General features: G+C 41.5%; 1 protein-coding gene across 1 annotated transcript in view; it reads left to right on the forward strand.

The window, feature by feature from the left end:
* LOC124606765 (alanine--glyoxylate aminotransferase-like) overlaps nucleotides 1-25,098 on the forward strand; it is a 102,613-nt gene that overhangs the window by 27,516 nt on the left and 49,999 nt on the right. Inside the window, exon 3 of the mRNA XM_047138820.1 lies at nucleotides 17,767-17,932. Within this exon, the coding sequence (XP_046994776.1) occupies nucleotides 17,767-17,932 (166 nt within the window). The remainder of the gene's footprint in view (nucleotides 1-17,766; nucleotides 17,933-25,098) is intronic.

Raw genomic sequence — 25,098 nt, forward strand, 5'->3', positions numbered from 1 at the left:
TGTGCATTGCTTTCCTTATTTTTAATTTTCTGGAAATACTTCTCCTCTAAATGAGGTATTTCCTATATCCAACAGTGGTTCAGTAATTTCCTAAATCACATGCTTTATTAGTTGATTTTATATTGCATCATACCCTGAAGATATCTAAGATTTTTTACTTTAAATGATTTTTATGAGCTTCTTTTTGTGTCCCTAGTTCCAGGAACATTAAATAGGATTATTGTCCATGTGTTCTAGGACGCTTAGGCCCCTGATTATTTCTCTCAATATATTCAATTTTGAGTGAATTAATCTACAGTACTTACGAAACTGTTGTTGAGTATATTAGCAGTCTTAAGTCTGTGTGTGAGTATGGTGTTCTCTGTTTCCATTGACTTAGTAATGTTTCTGATATTTGCACTCTTTTTGCTATATCTTTCAGTGCTGTTTCACTTATATATTTTGAATTTCTTATGACTCCATTTATTTATCTGGCCTTTGCATCTCTTATAAATTTCTTGTATTTCTTCAGGTACTGTTTATATGTCCCCAAATTTTCTGTTTATATGACATCCCATAGTCCAGTCCAGCATTTCATTATTCATTTGGTAACCTATTTCCTGTCGTGACCTTTCTTTTTACAACAGGTCATTTTGGGGAAGATTACATGAAAATGGTGCATTTATGTATTAAGAAATGCATTTTTTTCATTTGTTCCTTGTCTTGCACAGTATTACTCCAAAATTCCTTCCTTGATGTAATTTTCAAAATATTCATGTTTTATTGATTGATAATCCTAACTGCTTTCTTCTCTTACATTATTCTCATTTTAGAGCTTCTATTGTTGTAGATGTAATGTATTAACCCATGATTAATCAACATTTTAGCTCCACCACCTCTGTTATCAGTGTTGGTGACAATGGCATCAATGATTGTCCAGCTTTTACCAGTCACTCTCATGGTTATATTTATTATTATTTTTGTCTTGCAATGCATAATCCATCTTTAAATTGTTGTTTTTATTTTGATTCTATGCCCAAATTTACAGCTTCCATTCTAAATTTTAGTAATAATTTTGTTAGCTTTTTCATAGGGTTGTACTACTACCACTTGAATACCTGTAAATGCGGAAAATTCTTAGTTCTTCATTCATTATGCCAGACATTTCAAAGCCTTTTTCTACGTTTATTAGCAAGTTTAGGTAGATATTTGCAGAACTCAGTCATCTATCTTACAGACTACCAATTTTCTTTTTGTATATAGCAGCACCCGTACCTTTACATTTTGATCTGCAGAAATAATTAACCAGATCAGAGTCTCTTACTATCAGACTGCAAAGTTATGCTTCATTTAGCCCTTGCATAATACATCTGGTTGTGTTCATTCAGGAGCACATGTACTTCTAGCTTTTGTTGTCTAGTTATTGAATGTTTCACTGGATGATAATGTTTTTCTCTTAATGACTTCTTGATGCCGATCAGTATCAGAGAGTTCATAATGTGTATAAGGCTTCAGTCCATCACACAAGTGGCAGAAAAAAAGGACAAGAAAAAAAAAGCCTATACAGTATCATAATTTATTATATACAATGAGGTGCCCATATAATTAATTCCATTATAGTCAATAATTATTTCCATTACAGTTTGATGTGTGCCCCAGTTACCTTCATTATTCTTATCTTGTCCCTCTGCCTACCTTTATTATTCTTATCTTTTCCCTCTCCTCTTTCATTTGCTGTGGCACTATTTTAATCTTTTGTGTCTTTACAAGAAAGGTCATTGGACAGATATGAACTCTATTACCATCTCTATTGTAAAATCTTTTTGTTATTAAAAAAACTGAAATGTACACAGAAAGCTCAAAACATAAACAACTCCAGAAATAAAACAAAAACAATGTGGAACATTACTAAATAAGATACAAACATAAATAGTAATGTGTATGAAATTGAGGTTCCAGAAGATAACTGCAGTGCAGTGTCTGGGACACTGCATTGTTGATCAACAGTCACATTCAATTAAGAGTCAACTTGCAAATTGTGATTATGTTTCCACATCAGCTTAGAATATTTCAGATAAAAATGAAAATTTGTGCCAGACTGGGGCTTGTAGCATTTTGCCTACTTTTTTCCTTCATTTGTTCTCCTTGGTGTTGACGTACTGGTTGAAAAATTAGTCTACAAATGCTAGAAATGTAGGTTTGCCTTTCCTTAATTTAGCTACTAAAATAAGTCGTAGGGTCAGTATTGCCTCACGTGTTCCCATATTTCTACGGAATCCAAACTGATCTTCCCTGAGGTCGGCTTCTACTAGTTCTTACATTTGTCTGTAAAGAATTCACGTTAGTATTTTGCAGCCGCGACTTATTAAACTGATAGTTCGGTAATTTTCACATCTGTCAACACCTGCTTTCTTTGGGATTGGAATTATTATATTCTTCTTGAAGTCTGAGGGTATTTCGCCTGTCTCATACATCTTGTTCACCAGATGGTAGAGTTTTGTCAGGACTGGCTCTCCCAAGGCTGTCAGTAGTTCTAATGGAATGTTGTCTACTCTCGGGGCCTTGTTTTGACTCAGGTCTTTCAGTGCTCTGTCAAACTCTTCACGCAGTATCATATCTCCAGTTTCATCTTCATCTACATCCTCTTCCATTTCCATAATATTGTCCTCAAGCACATCACCCTTGTATAGACTCTCTATATACTCTTTCCGCCTTTCTGCTTTCCCTTCTTTGGTTAGCACTGGGTTTCCATCTGAGTTCTTGATATTCATGCAAATGGTTCTCTTTTCTCCAAAAGTCTCTTTAATTTTCCTGTAGGCAGTATCTATCTTACCCCTAGTGAGATAAGCCTCTACATCCTTACATTTTTCCTCTACTCATCCCTGCTTAGCCATTTTGCACTTCCTGTCGATCTCATTTTTGAGACGTTTGTATTCCTTTTTGCCTGCTTCATTTACTGCATTTTTATATTTTCTCCTTTCATAAGTTAAATTCAGTATTTCTTCTGTTACCCAAGGATTTCTACTGGCCCTTGTCTTTTTACCTGCTTGATTCTCTGCTGCCTTCACTACTTCATCCCTCAAAGCTACCCATTCTTCTTCTACTGTATTTCTTTCCCCCATTCCTGTCAATCGTTCCCTAATGCTCTCCCTGAAGCTCTCTACAACCTTTTTGCAGTTTCTTCAGTTTTAATCTACAGTTCATAACCAATAGATTGTGGTCAGAGTCCACATCTACCCCTGGAAAAGTCTCACAATTTAAAACCTGGTTGTTCCTAAATCTCGTGTCTTACCATTATATAATCTATCTGAAACCCGTTAGTATCTCCAGGCTTCTTCCATGTATACAACTTTCTTTTATGATTCTTGAACCAAGTGTTAGCTATGATTAAGTTGTGCTCTGTGCAAAATTCTACCAGGCGGCTTTCTCTTTTATTTCTTACCCCCAATCATTATTCACCTACTACGTTTCCTTCTCTCCCTTTTCGTACTATCAAATTCCAGTCACCCACAACTGTTAAATTTTTGTCTCCCTCCACTTTCTGGATAATTTCTTTTATTTCATCATACATTTCTTCAATTTCTTCATCATCTGCAGAGCTAGTTGGCATATGAACTTGTACTACTGTATTAGGTGTGGGTTTGTTTTGTATCAGTGATTAATAAATGTGTGTTCGATACTTAGTGTGTGCTACCTTTAACCAATGCTATGTGATAATCACAGTGGTGACTCCAACATGCTCATTGTCTCAGCCCAAGTTATTTTGTGCTTGTTTTCATCATTTACGAACTTCGTGTGCCAGCCCGCATTGTTTCTGCCACAATGGATCTAACAGTGTATTTTGGTGCAAGTATAGCTGACCCCATTAACTATGCTTGTGACCACGAGTGAACAAGTGTACCTACTTCGAATTTGGTTAAAAGTGAACAATAATTTATGCTTGGCCTCACTGGCAGCCACCTAACCTCACCTGGCACAACATGCTACCGCCTAGTGTGGCAGCACAACAACAGCAACGACATGGAGAGCGCACACTGCCTAATGACTCTAGCACCATTGTTGCACCATGACTGCCTTCCACTCACTTTTGTAATGGCGCCGGCCGTTCCACCCATGCTGGTTACATGGTCAGCCCCACCGTGGCTTCACCACGACTGCCTCCTGCCCACTTTTGCAACAGCACCTGCCATTACACCCGCACCGTGTTCTTCGCCCGGCCTGCAGATTGGACACACTGTGCTGACTTATACACCTGCTCCCTCAGCACCATGTGCTGCATGCAGCCACTGCCCCTGCCCCAAGCAAACCTCGGGTGACGCACCATTCACCACTACTGCACTTCCAGTGTTGGAGGTGTCCTGATCTGCTCGCACCAATCTCCATCTGCTGGTGTTTCCTCAATGTGTGCTACCTGGCAAGCTTCCTAAGCTACCTGCTTAGTAAAAAGATAACCCAAAGATTTGGTTTGCCTTAGTGGATCACCTACTGGATGTCCACGGCATTTCGGATGACAATGCCCATTTTGTCTGCCTTGTGAGCCACCTCCATGCTCGTACAGACCTCATCAGCAACTTGCTTCTCTCACCACTTGCCTCACACAAATACTCGATGGCAAAAGCACTGCTTATCAAGTACCTTTCTTGCTCTGCGGCAGAGGCTATCCACTACATTATTCATGAAGAGCACCACGACGACCACATCCCTTCGCAGCTTTGGCAGCACCTACTTGCATTAACTGATGATCAAGGATTACGTGACACCGCACTTTGGACACTGTGGATAGTCAAGATGCCTTTGTATCTGCAACTTCATCTACTGTCTCATGTCACTGAACCACTAGAGGTTCATTTATGCATGGCAGATCAGGCTTATGCTATCATTTGTCACCAACACTACCTGTCAGGAACGACATCTCCATCACCCAAAGTTGGCACTCCTGCACCTCCGGATACATGCCCTGCTGGCAGAGGTCAGCATGCTCACCTCAGCGTCTCAGCTGCCAGTCAGGAGCTGCCACCTAGTGGCCTACAGGAGGTACTGACTGTGGGCTACCAACAGCCACTGACCTTGCCCGAGCAGCAATCTGATCAGCTACCAGCCTCCCACTGTGCTGGTTCCACGCTGCTTATGGGGAAGCTGCCTGCAACTGCCACATGCCTTGCACCAAGTATGTTTAGGCACCACGTCCCGCCACTTTCCTTCATGGCACCTATCATCTGATGCTGCACCACTTGCTTCAGTGATGCGACACCTCTATGCCACAGACATGTCAAACGGCATCCGCTTTCTCATCAACACTGGCTCCAATTTTAATGTAATCCTGGCCAAGCACACTGCCAATACACTATCATCTTCTACCCTCACCTTGATTGCTGCCAATTGTTCTCTTATTGTGGTCCATGGCTCCATCAAGATGTCGCTTCACCTATCACTGGTTCACACTTACCTTGGACTTTCCATGTTGCCGACATGGATGAACCTATGATCGGGTTAGATTTTCTATACCATTACAAACTTTCACCAGACCTGCAGGCCACCACACTCCACTACAGTTCCATGCTCCACAAATTCACCACAACTTTTCTCTCCGACAACTTTGCTATGCTCTCCACATGTGCGTCCCTTGTCAAGCACATTAGTACATGACTCTCTGACCTGTCGGACATGCACTCACAAATCAATGAACTCCACACCCAGAACAATGCCTTATTCAACTGATTCACCTCTACATCTGCTGAATGGCCACAGACATGGCGCACCATACATAGCCTATCAGCAGACCCACAACAAGGCAGTCCATCACACGCCTCTACAGTGTTTTCTCACAGATCTGCTCCTGTGTTGAGCATTCCACTACCTGCTGTTGTTTTTTCATGTCTGTGGATAAATATACAAGATGCATCTGCATGCCCTGCTCCTGCATCATATTTTCCATTGCCGACTTCAGCTGATGTGCCGCCTACGCCGCCCCGGTTCACCCAGGTCAGTGAACCAACATTGCCTTTGGATAGATTCTTGATCCCTATTGCAGGCCCTCCTATGCAAGTATCAGCCATCATTAATGGCACTTGTCATAGTATTTGCACCACTGATGGCCCACCTGTTTGTTATAAGGTCAGGCGCCTCAACGCTTCCATACTTGTGCATGCCAAGGAGATTGTTCAGGATCTGTTGGCTTCGGACATCCTCTGCTCCTCTGATAGCAACTGGTCTTCACCTATTCATCTTGTTCCCAAAATGGATGACACCTTATGCATGTGTGGGGACTACAGGTCTCTTAATGCTCTCACCATTATCAATAAATACCCCATCCCACAAAGCCAGGATTTCATGAAATTACTCCATGGTTCTAACTTTTTATTCATTTTAGAACGTTCCAAGGCATATCATCAGATCCCTAAGCATCCACTAGATATTCCAAAGATGGCATCATCACACCCTTTGGCCTATTTGAATACTGTTACATGCCTTATGGATTGAAAAATGCTGCACAGACATGGTGCCGGTTCATTGATTCCATTTTTCTCCCTCTGCCATTTGCTTAGGTTTACTTGGATCATGTACTGATCTTTTCCTCCTCCACTGAGGAGCATCAAGTTCACCTTGACACATTCCATTTGGCTCTCACTGACAATGGCATGGTGATCAACCATGATAAATCTCAACTGTGTTCCACATCATTTACCTTCCTAGGCCATACTGTCTCTGCCAGAGGCCTCCGACTGATGAGTTCTCGTGTTGAAACCGTACTTGATCTCCCTCTCCCTGAGGATTATGCTCAGCTGCATCATTTTCTGGGTATGGCAAACTTTTGCCACCGCCATAATCCTCAAGCTGCTTCTGTCCAAATGGCCTTCACTGATGCTCTCTCCGACAAAAACACCACTGGGAAACGAAAGGTGGAGTGGAGCAAACCCCTGCTTGATGCTTTTGGTAACCTTAAAACTACCCTCACCAAAGCCATCACACTTGCCCACCCTGACCCTGAGGCCCGTGTCTCGATCACGGCTGATGCCAGTGACTAAACTGTGGGTGCTGTTTTGCAATAGCACACCACTGACTCCACGCAACCCCTCCACTTCTTTTCCCAGAATCTGACTAAGAGCCAGTGCAAGTGGTCAGCTTTCGACCATGAGCTCCTCGCTGTATGCAAGGCAATTAAACACTTCTGTAGTGACTTCAAGGGGTGACCTATCAGTATCTACAGATCACAAGCCACTTGTGGATGCTATTCGTAATCTGGCTAAGGACTTTCCACCGAGAGATTTCCATCATATGGACTACATCTATCAGCACTCTTCCGATGTGTGCTATATCCGCGGCATGGAGAACATTCTGGCAGACTACCTTTTCTGCATCTGCATGCTAACTGCATTGCTGAATCTGGAGGAGCTCGCCCAACTACAGGTCAACAATGATGATATACAGCGAATAATATCAGACAACGAATCATCGCTCTCTGTCCAGCCCCATATGCTACCTGGGTCGACAATCCCTGTCCTTTGTGACATCTCTATGGGTAGACTCCACCACCTTGTCCCTACCACCCTTCATCATAGGATCTTTACAGCCTTGTATGGTTTAGCCCACCCTGGAATGTGAGTCATGATGTGGCTGGTTACAGAGCACTTTGTCAGGCCGGTGTGAAGCATGACTGTCGCACTTGGGGCCATGCATGCATTCTGAGCCAGCACAGTAAGGTTGGCAGGCACACTCAATCTCCATTGGGCAAGTTTGACAATCCAAAGGGGAATTTTTGGTATGTCCATATTGGCATTGTTGGTCCCCTCCCCCATTCCAAAGGTTACAGATACATCTTATCGATCATTGACCATGTGATCTGATGGGTCGAGGCAGTCCCACTTATTGACATCACTGCCGAGACCGTTGCCCATTCTTATGCCTCGATGTGGGTTGCTCACTTTGGCTGTCCTCTGTCTCTCATGACCAACCAGGGACGCCATTTTGAGTCCACTCTCTTTGCATGACTCTGCAAACTCAGTGGCATAGCCAAGTTTCACACCATGGCCTCCAGTGGAAGACTCTGCAGGAGAGACACTCAGTAGCTCGGTAGGGGCATTTGTTAAAGTTTCGAGAACATACCTTCACCGAAGAGTCAAGCAGTATATGGCTCCCTCCTACGTATATCTCCCAAAGAGACCATGAGGATAAAATCAGAGAGATTAGAGCCCACACAGAAGCATATCGACAATCCTTCTTTCCACGAACAATACGAGACTGGAATAGAAGGGAGAACCGATAGAGGTACTGAAGGTACCCTCCGCCACACACCGTCAGGTGGCTTGCGGAGTATGGATGTAGATGTAGATGTAGATGTAGATGGCTTACCACCTGAAGGCAAATCGCCTGGTTAAGCAGTGGCACCGCACACTCAAGGCCGCACTAATGTGGCAAGGCGGCCTATGGTCAGAGGCCCTCCTGTGGATCCTGCTGGGTATTCACTCAGCCCATAAAGAATATTTGAATGCTCGCTCACTGAGATTCTACATGGGGAACCCCTCCTTCTTCCCGCTGAGTTCATTGAGGATTCACCGTCAGCTGCAACCGAGGTTCTTCCCACCCTGGTCGAGCGGGTTTGTACCCACATCACACATCTCTGCACCCGCCTTCCCTGCCCCCACACCATCCCACCTGTGTTCATCCACAAGGACCTTTCTTCGTGTGACTTTGTGATGCTGTGGGACAACACTGTGCGAGCAGCCCTACAGCCACTTTATTCAGGACCTCACTGCACGCTATGTTGCGGTATGAACACAGTCATCATCCACCTACATGGATGGCTGTGGGCAGTGTCTGTTAAATGACTGAAACCGGCATGGTCACTCACCAAGCTGCTCCCCAATGCTGCCAACCTGTCTTCAGTTGACGTGTCTCTGCCTGTGCAGCCACTGGAACCAAGGGACTCCTGCACTACTGACACTGATGCCCCCGACTTCCCACCCCAGCCACCGCCAAAGCCACTGAGCTGGCACCAAGATTATGAATTCATGTAATGAAGCTTCCCTCCGCTGTGCTCCACACTACCGGGTGGGGACTCTGTGGCATCTCTGGCACAGAGCGCCCTATCTTTGTGGCTTTTGCTTCTTTGGTCTGCTTTGTTCTAGTGTTTGCATTTGGCACATAACTTGTTCTACTGCCTTATTTGTTACGTATCAGTGTAGTGCTGGGATGGAAACAGGGAGGGGGCTGGATGGGTGAGGACAGTGACTAACTCTCCATGAGTGCACCAACTCACTGACAGTAAACTTCAAAAAGACTCACTATATGCAATTCAGAACCTGTAAGAGGTTTCCACCCAGCATATGCATAAAATATGAAGAAGAGCAGATAGAAGGGGTTGACAGTCTTAAATTCCTGGGATTACAACTTGATAATAAATTCAGTTGGGAAGAGCACATCACAGAACTGCAGAAACGCCTTAACAAATCTGTATTTGCAGTTCGAGTGTTAGCAGACATAAGTGACATAAAAATGAAAAAGCTTGCATACTTTGTCTATTTTCATTCCATAATGTCATATGGTATAATATTTTGGGGTCACTCTTCAAGTCAAACAAAAGTTTTCAGAGTCCAAAAGCGTGTAATACGTATTATTTGTGGAGTAAATTCACAGACGTCCTGTAGAAACCTCTTCAAAGAACTGGGTATACTAACTACTGCCTCTCAGTATATTTACTCATTAATGAAATTTGTCCTAAATAATATATCTCTTTTTCCAACAAACAGCTCAGTTCATACATACAATACCAGGAACAAAAATGATCTGCACAAGGACTTAAAAGCACTTACTTTAGTTCAAAAAGGGGTCCACTACTCGGGAACACTCATCTTCAATAATTTGCCAGTAAACATAAAAAATTTAGTTACAAATAAAGATCAGTTTAAAAGGAGCCCGAAAGACTTACTAGTGGCCAACTCCTTCTACTCCATTGACGAATTTTTTAATAGAAACAAATGATGTATTGTATATATTCATACTATTAGTATTGTTATTTCAGCTTAAAAAAAATAAATAAATAATAAAAAAAAAAAATTGACATGTTCCACATTCACAAGGATCTCCTCAGCACGGATCTATGGAACGAAAATTAATCTAATCTAATCTAATCTAAACTGGTTGACCTGCATGCTGACTGTTGCCACCTGTGCGGCCAAGTCCTGAACTAGGTGGGGCAAGTAGGAGTCCATGCTGGTGCCTGCCAGAGATGCATGTTGCTGTGAGGTCAAGTTTGTCGACATGGTCACAACATTGTAAGCTGCTGCAGCAGGAGTATTGGGCTCCACTACCAGCACATCTTGCACCCTATCCGCAAGTCCTTGACTGCATCCAGCTGCTTTTCTGTTTGTGTGGCAATGACCGCTTGCACTTGTGCAGGAAGACTATACATCCAGATGGCAAGCAGCAGCGAGTCCAGGAACATGTCAAACTATGCAAGGCTCCAAAAATGGCGCAGGAACTGAGGTGGCCTCTTGTCACTGCAGTCCTCTTGGCACAGCAACTGATGTACCTGTTGTTCCTGTGATGATGAAATTCATCAGATTAACTTTTCTTTAAGTCACTTACAAAAAGACTGCATTGATGGGATGGTGATGATGTCCCACACTTCAGCTGCATAGTCTTGATCTAACTGTCTACTGTGTTTTGTTTACTGTCTACTGTCTTTCACAGTTCTTCCAAAGTTGTCACTTTGCTTCAGCTCGTAGTACATGACGGTTTTTTCACATACTCACTCTTTGTACATAAGGACATAAGTGGTAGATCAGTCACTGTTCTGTGTCATTCACATCAATGAATGTTTGTCACCACATACTTTGCATAGTGATCATGTTGAGGTCAGCAGTGAAGTAGAAATGTGTGAGTATCACCGGTTACATGACAGTTGTGCAGTGAGCTAACTTTACTTTTGTACCCAGGCACTTTTTTCAGGATGTAGGCTATGGTGATGGTGTGGTAATGGGAACTGATCAGTACACTTGCAAAAATGTATTTATTCTGCCAGATGAGTAAATTAACAAGTGATAAAAAATGAAATCAGATCACAATGTCCACTAAGTGGCGATTGCAATAATTGTGTTTTCATAACAGTTCCACTTGAACATTGATCCCAAAGGGTGTATTCTCCTCAGTGATGAGCTCATCATCCAACCATGTGACCGCAGGAGAACAGGTGGATGCATGTCCAGAATGAAATGAACATCATTCTCGGGGTGGCGTTTATTTCAAAGATGCAATGAAGAGAAGGCGGAAATGGATGGATAGTATCAAACAAACTTCTGTATGGGTCTGTGGGGAGCTTGCATTAAGCTCAACTCATGTAGTCCATGGATTGAAGTTACAGACTCTCAAAAAATGTGTCTGTACTGAACGGTGGTTCATTTTGCACTGCCATTACTTTTTTTTGCTGACTTGCATCCATGCAAGCCAAATGCTGCCAGAATTTTGGTTATTGCTAGGTTTACATGTCAATGGATATCTGACACAGCTAACTTAGGCTGTCCATGAATGGCTCTGGCCCATTCATACATTTTTGTGGCTCAGCTGCCACAACTCTTAAGCTACCACTGTAATCAGTCAATGATTCAGGATATATTTCCTGGCAGATTTAAATATGACAAAATTGCAGATAGTTAAACTGCCTCTATCTTCAGGCCCACTTGACTCCTTCCATAATTTTTCAAAAGTTTTGAGATAGTAATCTACTATAGAACACAGACTCATTCATCTGGCAGAGTTTCTTAACTGGTTTCAGTTTAGATTTTTAAAGGATTCTCCACAGAGAAAGCAATACAGGACTTCAGAACTGAAATCTTACTATAACTAAACAAAATAAGTTAGCATTATGGTGTATTTTGTACCTTGCAAAAGCCTTTCACTAGGTGGGTCACAAAATTCTAGTTGTAAACAATAGTAAGTAGAGAGTCACATTGACAAAATGTAAATCCAACAAGGGACCAGTACAGAGCCTGCTCTTGTTCTTAACCTAAAAAAATGATTTACCAATGACTTTAAAGGGTGGTTCAAAAACTGTCATGTTTGATGGAGACACAACCCAAAAATCAATGATCCAAACTCAACCTTACTAGATACATCTCAGATGATACATAACAGGTTTAATATTGTAATCTAAGACTGATTTAAAGCAAGTGGTTTAAAGTTTAATCTCAAAAAGAGATCAACATTCTCATAAGTGTCATTATTTTCCTAAAGGATGGTATTTGTATACTCTAAGAGCTTTAAATTTTTATTACGTTAAAAAATACTTCCAATAGTTGTTAAATGAACAAAGTGTTTCCTAAGAAAGCCCTTTTCAAAGACTTTTCTGGTCCGTTAAGAAGCCTCTTCACCATGTTTTTTCACTTTTTTGTACACTGAGGTACCTTCTTCTGCCAGCTTGTCTACTAGTAGACCGATAGAACAGTGGTTTTGATCTTCTTCTTGTACATTTTCAACCACTTTCTACCTGTGGATCACATCTGTCATCTGTCCTATATCTAGTGCATATTTATCTTATCAATACTGATGGTTAAGTAATTTTTATTTGATTTGGCCTTTAGACTGCTTTGTCTTGTGATAAATTTTATACTGTGAATATTTCTAATCTTACATTTGAGTGTTGCCAACTTTATACTGCTAGATAGTTTGCTGTAGTCTTCAGATCCAACAATCACAGCACAAATATGTTTATATTATAAGCATCTCTTTGGGACTGTTCAAAGAGTTACTATGTAATATATTCAAGTACATATAGTTGTATATACATGTTAATTTTATTTATGATTTCAGTTTCTGATGTTTTACTATCCTCCTTTTCTCTTCTTTGTAAGCATTGTATCTGATGACGGACTGGTAATAAGTTGCAGCCCACTATAACACCGTTTGTGTGAGCTGACTTTATTAGTTAATTAGTTTCATGGTCCATGGGTCATTTGCATGAAAATTGTAATGATATGGAATGAGTCATATTGCATTCAAACAACAAATTAATTTGTAGTTATGGCTACATGCTGCATATTTATGTTTTTTTAATATATAATAAAAAATTACATTATGGTCACTGTGTTTCCAAGGCAGTACACCGTGCCTACCTGATTGCTTTAGAAAAATTAGCACATGAACCTTCTCTTCTTGCAGCATATATTCTTTTACACCACCAGTGCCCAGAAGTAAATATATGTGATGATCACAAGCTCCATGTCATTGAACATTACAAAGAAAACTGTTTGAATCATTACACTGTACACAGTCCCATGTGTATGTGTCCCATTAAGTAACCCTCATTGATTGATGTGTTAGATGACAATCAATTTGGCTTTAGCAAAGGTGAAGGGGCCAGAGAGACAATTCTGACATTGTGGTTGATAGTGGAAGCAAGACTAAAGAAAAATCAAGATTGTTCTTAGGTTTTGCTGACCTGGAAAAACATTTGACAATGTCAAATGATGCATGATGTTCGAAATTCTGAAGAAAATAGGGTTAAGCTATAGGGAGAGATGGCTGATATACACATGTACAAGAGCCAAGAGGAATAATAAGAGTAGAAGACCCAGAATGAAGTGCTCAGATTAAAATGTGTGTAAAACAGGGATGTAGTCTTTAGCCCCTATCCTCCAATCTATATACTGAAGAAGCAATGAGGGAAATAAATGAAGGTTCAGGATTGGAATTAAAATTTGAGGCGAAATGATATCAATGATATGATTCGCTGATGACATTGTTAACCTGAGTGAAAGGGAAGAAGAATTACATGACCTGCTGAATGGAATGAAGAATCTAATGAGCACACAATATGGATTGGGAGTAAATTGAAGAAAGATGAAAGTAATGAGAAGTAACAGAAATGAGAAAAGCAAGAAACTTAACATCAGGATTGATAGTCACAAAGTAGATGAAGTTAGGAATTCTACAGCCTATTCAGCAAAATAACCAATGACAGATGGAGCAAGAGAGACATGAAAATCAGACTAGCACTGGCAGAAAGGGCGTTGCTGGCTGAGATAAATTTGTTAGTATCAAACATAGGCATTAATTTGAGGAAGAAATTTCTGAAAATGTGCATTTGTTGCACAGTATTATATGATAGTGAAACACAGACTGTAGGAAAACCGGGACAGAAGAGAATTGAAGCATTTGAGATGTGGTGCTACATGTGAATGTTGAAAATTAGGTGGACTGATAAGGCAAGGAATGAGGAGGTTCTGTGCAGAATCAGAGAGGAAAGGAATATGTGGGAAATGCTGACAAGAAGAAGGGACAGAATGATATGACATCTTTTAAGACATCAGGGAATAACTTCCATGGTACTAGAGGGAGCTGTAGAGAGTAAAACCTGTAGAGGAAGATAGAGACTGGGTTACATCCAGCAAATAACTGAGGAAGTAGGTTGCAAGTGCTACGCTGAGATGATGTGGTTGAAAAATCATACCAGTCAGAAGACCTCTTCATCCAACTCCCTCACAACTCTGTTCACAAGATCTCATTGCAAACAATTTACTTAATGTAATAATTGCAGATATTTTCTGTAGGATATTGAATCATTTGAACAAACATATTTATTAGCTTATTGCATACAAAATACAAGTATTAAAATGATAACACAACTTTTGAAATAGGAAAGTCACTGCTCTGGGAAATAGCCATTAGGGCAGTACCTTTACAAAAGGTGGCTGCTGCCTGGGAAGGAGAGGCACCAAGTGAATGAGATAGAAATGTTGCACCGATGAGGTCACTCTGACAGTGGCAAGGGATGTTGCATGTGGCACGTGGCACACACTAGAGGGATTGAGCAGGGTGGGGGCAATAGAACAGAGTAGGAGGATGATTTTGGAGAACAGAGTATAAGAGTAGAATGAGTGAAGTGGTGGCACCAGTACAGAAGTGGAGGTGGGTGTGGGACAGTGGAGACTGAGGTTGAGAGGCTTTCAGGAGGGAGAGGTATGTTGCAATGACAATTTTTGCCTGTTTAATTCAAACACTATCACTGTGGAAGGGGGAGGATCCAGATGGCATAGGTTGTGAAGCAGCCCTGAAGTTGAGCATGTTTTGCTCAGTATTGTGTTCCACTAATGGGTGGACAAATCTGCTTATAACAACACTCTGACATTGGCCATTCACTAGGCAGACAATTTGTTGGTGATCATGCCCACAGAAAAGGTTGTTCAAAAGTTACATCAGATTTGGAAATGAGTATCTTATGTGCAATCCTTCCTCTCACAAAGTGGCATGTCGCTGCTGACCCAATGTACAAAATTCCCATGTCCGTCTGTACACCCAACTCCCCCATTCTCTCAATCCCCAACCATGTGTACCATACACCCGTGGAAGCTCAGATGCAGTACCTGTCCTATGCATCCACCAGCTCATCCTATTCCAGCCCATCAAAAAGAGCTACATGTGAAAGCAATAATATTGTGTACCTGAACCGCTGTACTTGATCTATAATTTATTGCAATTTTGGGACACAGAGTTGTGAATTGTGCTTAATACTAATGTTCATTAAACTGGTGTTTAACTTTTCCTGGATGTAGACAAATGCTAATGGTTTCTGAAATAAGTTAATTTACAAAAATGCTTAATAAAAACAGCAGCAGCATGTTGTAACAGGAGAAGCAGCAGCTTACTTGAAAATATGTGATTTTCTTCTTTTGCACGTATACAAATCAGTCTACAAGTAATCCCTATAATTATCAACTTGATTAGCACTAATCATAACCCTTTGTTAGTATGCCTTAAAGAAGTAATTTCCTCTGGCTGCTTCCATGTGCTGATGTACAATGTGGATACTTTAAGAAGAGTAAAGGAGAAGACTCACCAAGTAGCAAAAGTAAACACACACACACACACACACACACACACACACACACCTGTGCCCTACGTTGTCATATTCTCGATACACCATGCTGGAACTACATTTTGGCAGATGTGTGGGGTATGTTGGGCAGAGGAAGAGAGAGGCAGAAGGCAGGAAAAGGGGTTGGGAGTGTGTAGCTATCAGCTCAGAGGAGGGAGCAGGTTTGCTGAGTAGGAATGAAGGACAGGGGGATGGTAGGTGCACAGGCTGGCATGTGATGCATGGGTCCCACAGCCAGTGGGGTGTGGTACACTATGAAAGTGAGATGGAGATGTGGACTGAGAGGAAGTGGCAGGGCAGAGGAAGGAGAACCTGTTGTGTGGAGAATGTAGGGTGAATGAGTTAATGGAGACTGAAGCCAGAATGGTTACAGGAGTCAAGGATGTATTGCAAGGATAACCCCTGTTTGTTTAGTCAGAAAAGTTCCTTGGAGGGAAGAATACAGATGGCCTGGGTTGTGAAGCAACCATTGAAATTGAGGATGTTGTGCCATGGGTTGGTCAACTCTGTTATTGGCCACTGTTTGGTGGTGGTCATTCATTCTGCTAGAAAGCTGATTATTTGTCATACTGACATAAAAAGCTGAGCAGTGATTGCAGCAGAGTTGGTTTATGACACGACTGTTTTCACAGGTGGCCTTGCTTCTGATGGTGTAGGATAAATCTGTGACAGGAAAGGACAAGGAAGTACTGGGTGGATGAACTGGGCAGGTCTTCCATGTAGGTCTTCCACAGGGATATGATCCCTGTGACAAGGGATTGGGAGATGGAATGGCATGGGACTGGACCAAGATTTACAGCGGGCGGACAATAGAATACTACTTTAGATTGGGTGGGAAGGATTTTAGGTAGGGTGTCCCTCATTTCTGAGCATGATAATAGATAATCAAAGCCCTGGTGAAGGGTATGGTTCACTTTTCCAGTCCAGTGTGACATCGGATGATAAGGCAGCACACCTTTGTAACTGATTCTTGTAGGTAGTGGGAGGATTAAGTTTGTGAGGATATGGCACAGAAAATCTGTTTGTGACCTAGGTTTGTCTATGAAGGCCTTTGCGAGACCTTCAGCATTCTGGGCCATGAAGTTCTTGTCACGGCAGATAAACTGATCATGGGTGGCCAGGCTGTATGGGAGCTACTTTTTTGGTGTGGAAGGAATGACAGCTTTTGAAATGCAGGTACTGTTGGTGGTTAGTGGTTAAAGAGGTGTACATCAAAATTCAAGAAGATGGCACATTTGGTTGAGGAGGGCCAGGCAAAGAAGGTGGAGGAGAAGAAGACGAGGTTGTGGCAGAATGAGGATAGGGCATCTGGGCCTTGGGTCTGCATTGTGAAGATACCATCATTGAACCTGAAACAGACAAAGATTTGAGATTTTGAGAGATTAGGAAGGTTTTTCTACTGGCCCATAAAAAGGCTAGCATACGAGGGTAGCGTGTGGGTGTCCATGTTGTTTATATACCTTTCTCTTAAAGGAGAAGTAGGTGCATGCCAGGAGCTTGATTCATTCCTCATCCTTTAAGGCTCTTCTTTATGGTGAGATTTACAGAACACAATGTGTAAATTATTAAAATGAATTAATTAATGAATGCTAGCACATAGTGGCTGTATTATTACTCTGTTGACCCACTTTACATTGCCTGGCAAGTTTTAATTTGTATTCAGTATCTTAAAAATGTTCTTGGTTTCCTGTAAAATGTTTCTGTTGGTCACAGTTGTGATTCATCATTTATGAATGAGTGAACATGACTGTAGTTTCAGCAAGGTTACTCATTTCTGATTCAACATAGTTCATAGACTTAAAGTTTCAAATTCATTTAGAATTTTCAGTGTTTTTAAATATAATTTTAACTGTAAAATTATTATAATTATTTTAAGTTTTTCCATTTTAAAAAGAATTGTTACTGGCTATATTTTGCAGGGGCAACTGTACATATAATAGAAACAACTCATGGGAAGACATTCACTTTGAATGAGATTGAGGAAGCATTACAAAAGTATAAACCACAGATATTTTTCATAGTACAGGCAGAGAGCTCAATTGGAGTTCTACAGGATGTGCAGCATATTGGACCACTGTGTCATAAGTATGTGCTTGATACATCCATTTCTTTCAGTTAAATGAAATACACAAGAAGCTAAAAACAAGAGTAATGGTGAATACTACAATAAATATTTATTACTCCTGTTCCACTGCAGTTGTATCATTTCCATTGCTAACTGTGGCATATATGTTTTGAAGACTGCTGTTAATTTATTTTAATATGCAATTACTATTCAGAGTGTGGTGTCACCGCCAGACACCATACTTGCTAGGTGGTAGCCTTTAAATCGGCTGCAGTCCGTTAGTATACGTCGGACCCGCGTGTTGCCACTATCAGTGATTGCAGACCAAGCGCCGCCACCCGGCAGGTCTAGAGAGACTTCCTAGCACTTGCCCCAGTTGTACAACAGACTTTGCTAGCAATGGTTCACTGACAAAATACGCTCTCATTTGCCGAGACGATAGTTAGCACAGCCTTCAGCTACGTCATTTGCTACAACCTAGCAAGGCACCATGTTCAGTTACTATTGATATTGTAAATAATGTACAGACAAGAGCTGCGTTCAACATTATGGATTAAAGTTAAGTATTCCACCATCTGCGTCCATTTTTCTAAGTTCTAATTTCCTTGTCCTGTTCCAGACCTCACACCAGCCTGCGTGAGCTTAAACGAGTGCCTTTCGGCTTCCTCTGACATTAGTGGGTTGGCTCTCCTGCCAATCCACAACACAGAGAATGTGTAACAATCATGTTGACATACACACTTTGACACATTACTTGGTCTGTGGTAACAGTACAGGAAAACCGGACAGAAGGATGGAGTGTATTCTCTAAATGGTAGTTGATAATTAAAATAAATTTACAGCAGTCTTTGAAAAAGTTACAGAAATGTATGATAAGGTACACAACTTGATATTATCCTATAACTTCAAGATGCCACAAATAATGTGTTTCATCATAGGGACATAACAGTGACATTTCTCTGTGCCCTGTTTTCATTTGGTGGAACACATATGGAAAAACAAGGATACAACCATTTTGTTTGAATTTGGCAAACATTGTATGTTTTCTGGTCTTCTGAGGTGTAGACTACAATTTCAATGTTTTTTCTGACATTGCATACATTTTGAGTTTATACACTGCATCACTTAATTCTCATCTTGCATCCTGCACAAGTCATAAAAAAAAAGCTTCATTAGAGGACATCTGATTTTGGGAGTCACTCATTTACACCCTCTCAGAGCTACGTTGCATCAGCAAGATTGTGTCCTCAGTTCTGTACTAAGTCATGACTTTACTAACAATCCTGCGCTCCTCAGTAAGATGGAATGGGTTGACAAGGACGAGGTAACAACAGTGCCACCATTCTCAGCCTCATCACACTTGTGGAATTGTAGTGGTTAAGAAGGAGGCCAGTATAGCACTGGCATAAAAGTGGCTCCTTGATTTCAAATGTATGCAAACCTCAGACATGACTCACACTTGCTCCATTTCTGATCTCTAATGTCTGCTCTTTTCTTCCATCATCCCTTTAACTAAGGCTACAGTTTTCAGCAAGCACTTGTGATATTATATATGTCCTATCCTTCTTTCTCTTTGATACATAATGTTCTTTATTAGGCACTGTTTTTTGTTGACCTGTTGCAGAACGTATTCATTTCTTACACACTCAACCCACCTGACCATCAAGGGTCTCTGGTAAAACAACATTTTGAAGGTACTAATTGTGTCATTTCTGTCCACTTTATGCACACACAATCATGCTGCAAAAACAGCTTTTCATTGATCTTTTCCTGATGTCTTGGATTATGTTTCATTTTACAGAATGCCTTTATTCTTATGCCTCTGTGCTGCTACAATTTTCTTTGATCTTATTTCTTTATCTATTCAATTTCCAAGACAGCACTATTCAAACTCCTCTTTTACAGCCTCTAGCCTAAGTTCAATATTTGGCCATCCACCACAGCCATCTGCAGCACACTCTGTTACCTTAATTTTTTTGAAATTTATACACATATTACACCCATAAGGTAGCACATATTTCATTTAATAAAATAATTCACTCAGTTCCTGTCCATTAGCAACTGCTACTGTGTTATCAGCAGACCATATCATGCTGATTTCCTGTCTGTGACAAACAGCTCCTGCTATGAGATAATCCTTTACATCCCTCACAGGCTCTTCAAATGCCAATCAAATACTAATGGTGACACTGGGAAAACATATCCCACAACTTTCCTGGTTTTGACATCATTTGTCATTCTGTCGGTGCTGACTACTCCAGTTTCCTATGCTTAAAGAAAATATGTTACTATTCTATCCTCGTAGTTGATTCCTCGTTTACAAACAATGAAAAACATTTTGAGAAGGCATTTGTTAATGTGGATGAAACAGATTCCATTCACATTAACAAAAACCTTCTCAAAATCAATGAATGCATTGTACGTGCCATCCTTCCTTTTTTTTAATATACATTTTTCCTTCTGTTTTCAGCCACAAAGGTAAATGTCTCCCATCGGTCTCCCATCGTTGCTGAAACAAAAATGTTCCTCTCCTATTGTATTTACAATTCTCCCTATTGTTCTTCAATAAATTAGTTGTATGATTATTTTTGAAGACACATAATAGTAGACTGATTGTGCATTAATTTTCTCATGCATTAATCCTTGCTTGCCTTGAAAGTATAAAAGCTACATTCTTTTTCAAAATTTCATGAAACTTTCCTAGTTTCTTTTATTTCACCCTTTGATCTGATGGCATTAAAGTTTTGTGCCTTATTTTCAGCTACCTCATTTCTATAGAGGTTCTCCAAGTATTGTTCCCATCTGCTTCTTATTTATGCTGCCCAGTCACCTTCATCTCTTATCACTGAGCCCATCGTGCAGTACTTCCAAAGTTATTTTTTGTTAGCCTGTGTGCAGGATTTAAATTACTGTGTACAGTTTTGTGTCCCTTCTTCTCTAAATGTCCTACATTCTTGGTTACTTTTACATAGAATAGAATTGAATAGAAACTTTATTGTCACATAACATGTCATATACAAACAGATGATTGGGACATAGATGACTTGTCAGTTTAAAGCTATTTCTTATTGTAAGTATACAGAATAATTACAGGTATTTTGTAATTTTAAGTACCACCAAATGATTTGAAATAATCATGTTGAAAATAAAGTAAAATTAAGAATGAGTATGTACTTAAAGTACTTTTTTAGCATGGCAGAATAAAATGTAACATCAGGCACAGTTACTTGTGACAGTCAGTCATAACTTCTTCTACACTATGATAATATTTACTTGCTAGGTATTTTTTAAATGATGTCCAAATTCTTCTGGTTCATAATTTTTAAATTTTTCACAGACTTTAATTCCCAGCCTCATGTTGTTGTTGTTGTGGTCTTCAGTCCTGAGACTGGTTTGATGCAGCTCTCCATGCTACTCTATCCTGTGCAAGCTTCTTCATCTCCCAATACGTACTGCAGCCTACATCCTTCTGAATCTGTTTAGTGTATTCATCTCTTGGCCTCCCTCTACGATTTTTACCCTCCACACTGCCCTCCAATACTAAGTTGGTGATCCCTTGATGGCTCAGAACGTGTCCTACCAACCGATCCCCTCTTCTTGTCAAGTTGTGCCACAAACTCCTCTTCTCTCCAATTCTATTCAATACTTCCTCATTAGTTACGTGATCTACCCATCTAATCTTCAGCATTCTTCTGTAGCACCACATTTCAAAGGCTTATATTCTCTTCTTGTCCAAACTATTTATTGTCCATGTTTCACTTCCATACATGGCTACACTCCATACAAATACTTTCAGAAACGACTTCCTGACACTTAAATCTATACTCGATGTTAACAAATTTCTCTTCTTCAGAAATGCTTTCCTTGCCATTGCCAGTCTACATTTTATATCCTCTCTACTTCGACCACCATCAGTTACTTTGCTCCCCAAATAGCAAAACTCATTTACTACTTTAAGTGTCTCATTTCCTAATCTAATTCTCTCAGCATCGCCCGACTTAATTTCACTACATTCCATTATCCTCGTTTTGCTTTTGTTGATGTTCATCTTATATCCTCCCTTCAAGACACTGTACATTCTGTTCAACTGCTCTTCCAAGTCCTTTGCTGTCTCTGACAGAATTACAATGTCATCGGCGAACCTTAAAGTTTTTATTTCTTCTCCATGGATTTTAATACCTACTCCAAATTTTTCTTTTGTTTCCTTTACTGTTTGCTCAATATACAGATTGAATAAAATCAGGGAGAGGCTACAGCCCTGTCTCACTCCCTTCCCAACCACTGCTTCCCTTTCATGTCCCTCGACTCTTATAACTGCCATCTGGTTTCTGTACAAATTCTAAATAGCCTTTCGCTCCCTGTATTTTACCTCTGCCACCTTCAGAATTTGAAAGAGATTATTCCAGTCAACATTGTCAAAAGCTTTCTCCAAGTCTACAAATACTAGAAATGTAGGTTTGCCTTTTCTTAATCTAGCTTCTAAGATAAGTCATAGGGTCAGTATTGCCTCAAGTGTTCCCATATTTCTACGGAATCCAAACTGATCTTCCGCGAGGTCGGCTTCTACCAGTTTTTCCATTCGTCTGTACAGAATTCGCGTTAATACACTCCTGGAAATTGAAATAAGAACACCGTGAATTCATTGTCCCAGGAAGGGAAAACTTTATTGACACATTCCTGGGGTCAGATACATCACATGATCACACTGACAGAACCACAGGCACATAGACACAGGCAACAGAGCATGCACAATGTCGGCACTAGTACAGTGTATATCCACCTTTCGCAGCAATGCAGGGGGCTATTCTCCCATGGAGACGATCGTAGAGATGCTGGATGTAGTCCTGTGGAACGGCTTGCCATGCCATTTCCACCTGGCGCCTCAGTTGGACCAGCGTTCGTGCTGGACGTGCAGATCGCGTGAGACGACGCTTCATCCAGTCCCAAACATGCTCAATGGGGGACAGATCCGGAGATCTTGCTGGCCAGGGTAGTTGACTTACACCTTCTAGAGCACGTTGGGTGGCACGGGATACATGCGGACGTGCATTGTCCTGTTGGAACAGCAAGTTCCCTTGCCAGTCTAGGAATGGTAGAACGATGGGTTCGATGACGGTTTGGATGTACCGTGCACTATTCAGTGTCCCCTTGACGATCACCAGTGGTGTACGGCCAGTATAGGAGATCGCTCCCCACACCATGATGCCGGGTGTTGGCCCTGTGTGCCTCGGTCGTATGCAGTCCTGATTGTGGCGCTCACCTGCACGGCGCCAAACACGCATACGACCATCATTGGCACCAAGGCAGAAGCGACTCTCATCGCTGAAGACGACACGTCTCCATTCGTCCCTCCATTCACGCCTGTCGCGACACCACTGGAGGCGGGCTGCACGATGTTGGGGCGTGAGCGGAAGACGGCCTAACGGTGTGCGGGACCGTAGCCCAGCTTCATGGAGACGGTTGCGAATGGTCCTCGCCGATACCCCAGGAGCAACAGTGTCCCTAATTTGCTGGGAAGTGGCAGTGCGCTCCCCTACAGCACTGCGTAGGATCCTACGGTTTTGGCGTGCATCTGTGCGTCGCTGCGGTCCGGTCCCAGGTCGACGGGCACGTGCACTTTCCGCCGACCACTGGCGACAACATCGATGTACTGTGGAGACCTCACGCCCCACGGTACGTCCACCCGGCCTCCCGCATGCCCACTATACGCCCTCGCTCAAAGTCCGTCAACTGCACATACGGTTCACGTCCACGCTGTCGCGGCATGCTACCAGTGTTAAAGACTGCGATGGAGCTCCGTATGCCGCTGCAAACTGGCTGACACTGACGGTGGCGGTGCACAAATGCTGCGCAGCTAGTGCCATTCGACGGCCAACACCGCGGTTCCTGGTGTGTCCGCTGTGCCGTGCGTGTGATCATTGCTTGTACAGCCCTCTCGCAATGTCCGGAGCAAGTATGGTGGGTCTGACACACCGGTGTCAATGTGTTCTTTTTTCCATTTCCAGGAGTGTATTTTGCAGCCGTGACTTATTAAACCGACAGTTCGGTAATTTTCACATCTGTCAACGCCTGCTTTCTTTGGGATTGGAATTATTATATTCTTCTTGAAATCTGAGGGTATTTCGCCTGTCTCATACATTTTGCTCACCAGATGGTAGAGTTTTGTCAGGACTGGCTCTCCCAAGGCTGTCAGTAGTTCTAATGGAATGTTGTCTACTCCCGGGTCCCTGATTCGACTTAGGTCTTTCAGTGCTCTATCAAATTCTTCACACAGTATCATATCTCCCATTTCAACTTCATCTACATCCTCTTCCATTTCCATAATATTGTCCTTAAGAACATCGCCCTTGTATAGTCCCTCTATATACTCCTTCCACCATTCTGCTTTCGCTTCTTTGCTTAGAACTGGGTTTCCATCTGTGCCCTTGATATTCATACAAGTGGTTCTCTTTCCTCCAAAGGTCTCTTTAATTTTCCTGTAGGCAGTATCTATCTTACCCCTAGTGAGGTAAGCCTCTACATCCATACATTTGCCCTCTAGCCATGCCTGCTTAGCCATTTTGCACTTCCTGTCAATCTCATTTTTGAGACGTTTGTATTCCTTTTTGCCTGCTTCATTTACTGCATTTTTATATTTTCTCCTTTCATCAATTAAATTCAGTATTTCTTCTGTCACCCAAGAATTTCTACTAGCCCTTGTCTTTTTACCTACTTTATCCTCTGCTGCCTTCACCACTTCATCCCTCAAAGCTACCCATTCTTCTTCTACTGTATTTCTTTCCCGCATTCTTGTCAATTGTTCCTTTATGCTCTTCCTGAAACTCTCTACAACCTCTGGTTTAGTCAGTTTATCCAGGTCCCATCTCCTCAAATTCCCACCTTTTTGCAGTTTCTTCAGTTTTAATCTACAGTTCATAACCAATAGATTGTGGTCAGAGTCCACATCTGCCCCTGGAAATGTCTTACAATTTAAAACCTGGTTCCTAAATCTCTGTCTTACCATTATATAATCTGTCTGATATCTTCTAGCATCTCCAGGGTTCTTCCATGTATACAACCTTCTTTCATGATTCTTGAACCAAATGTTAGCTATGATTAAGTTATGCTCCGCGCAAAATTCTACCAGGCGGCTTCCTCTTTCATTTCTTAGCCCCAATCCATATTCACCTACTATGTTTCCTTCTCT

The sequence above is a fragment of the Schistocerca americana genome, chromosome 3 (genome assembly GCF_021461395.2).
Source record: "Schistocerca americana isolate TAMUIC-IGC-003095 chromosome 3, iqSchAmer2.1, whole genome shotgun sequence".
In the NCBI taxonomy this organism is placed as follows: Eukaryota; Metazoa; Arthropoda; class Insecta; order Orthoptera; family Acrididae; genus Schistocerca; species Schistocerca americana.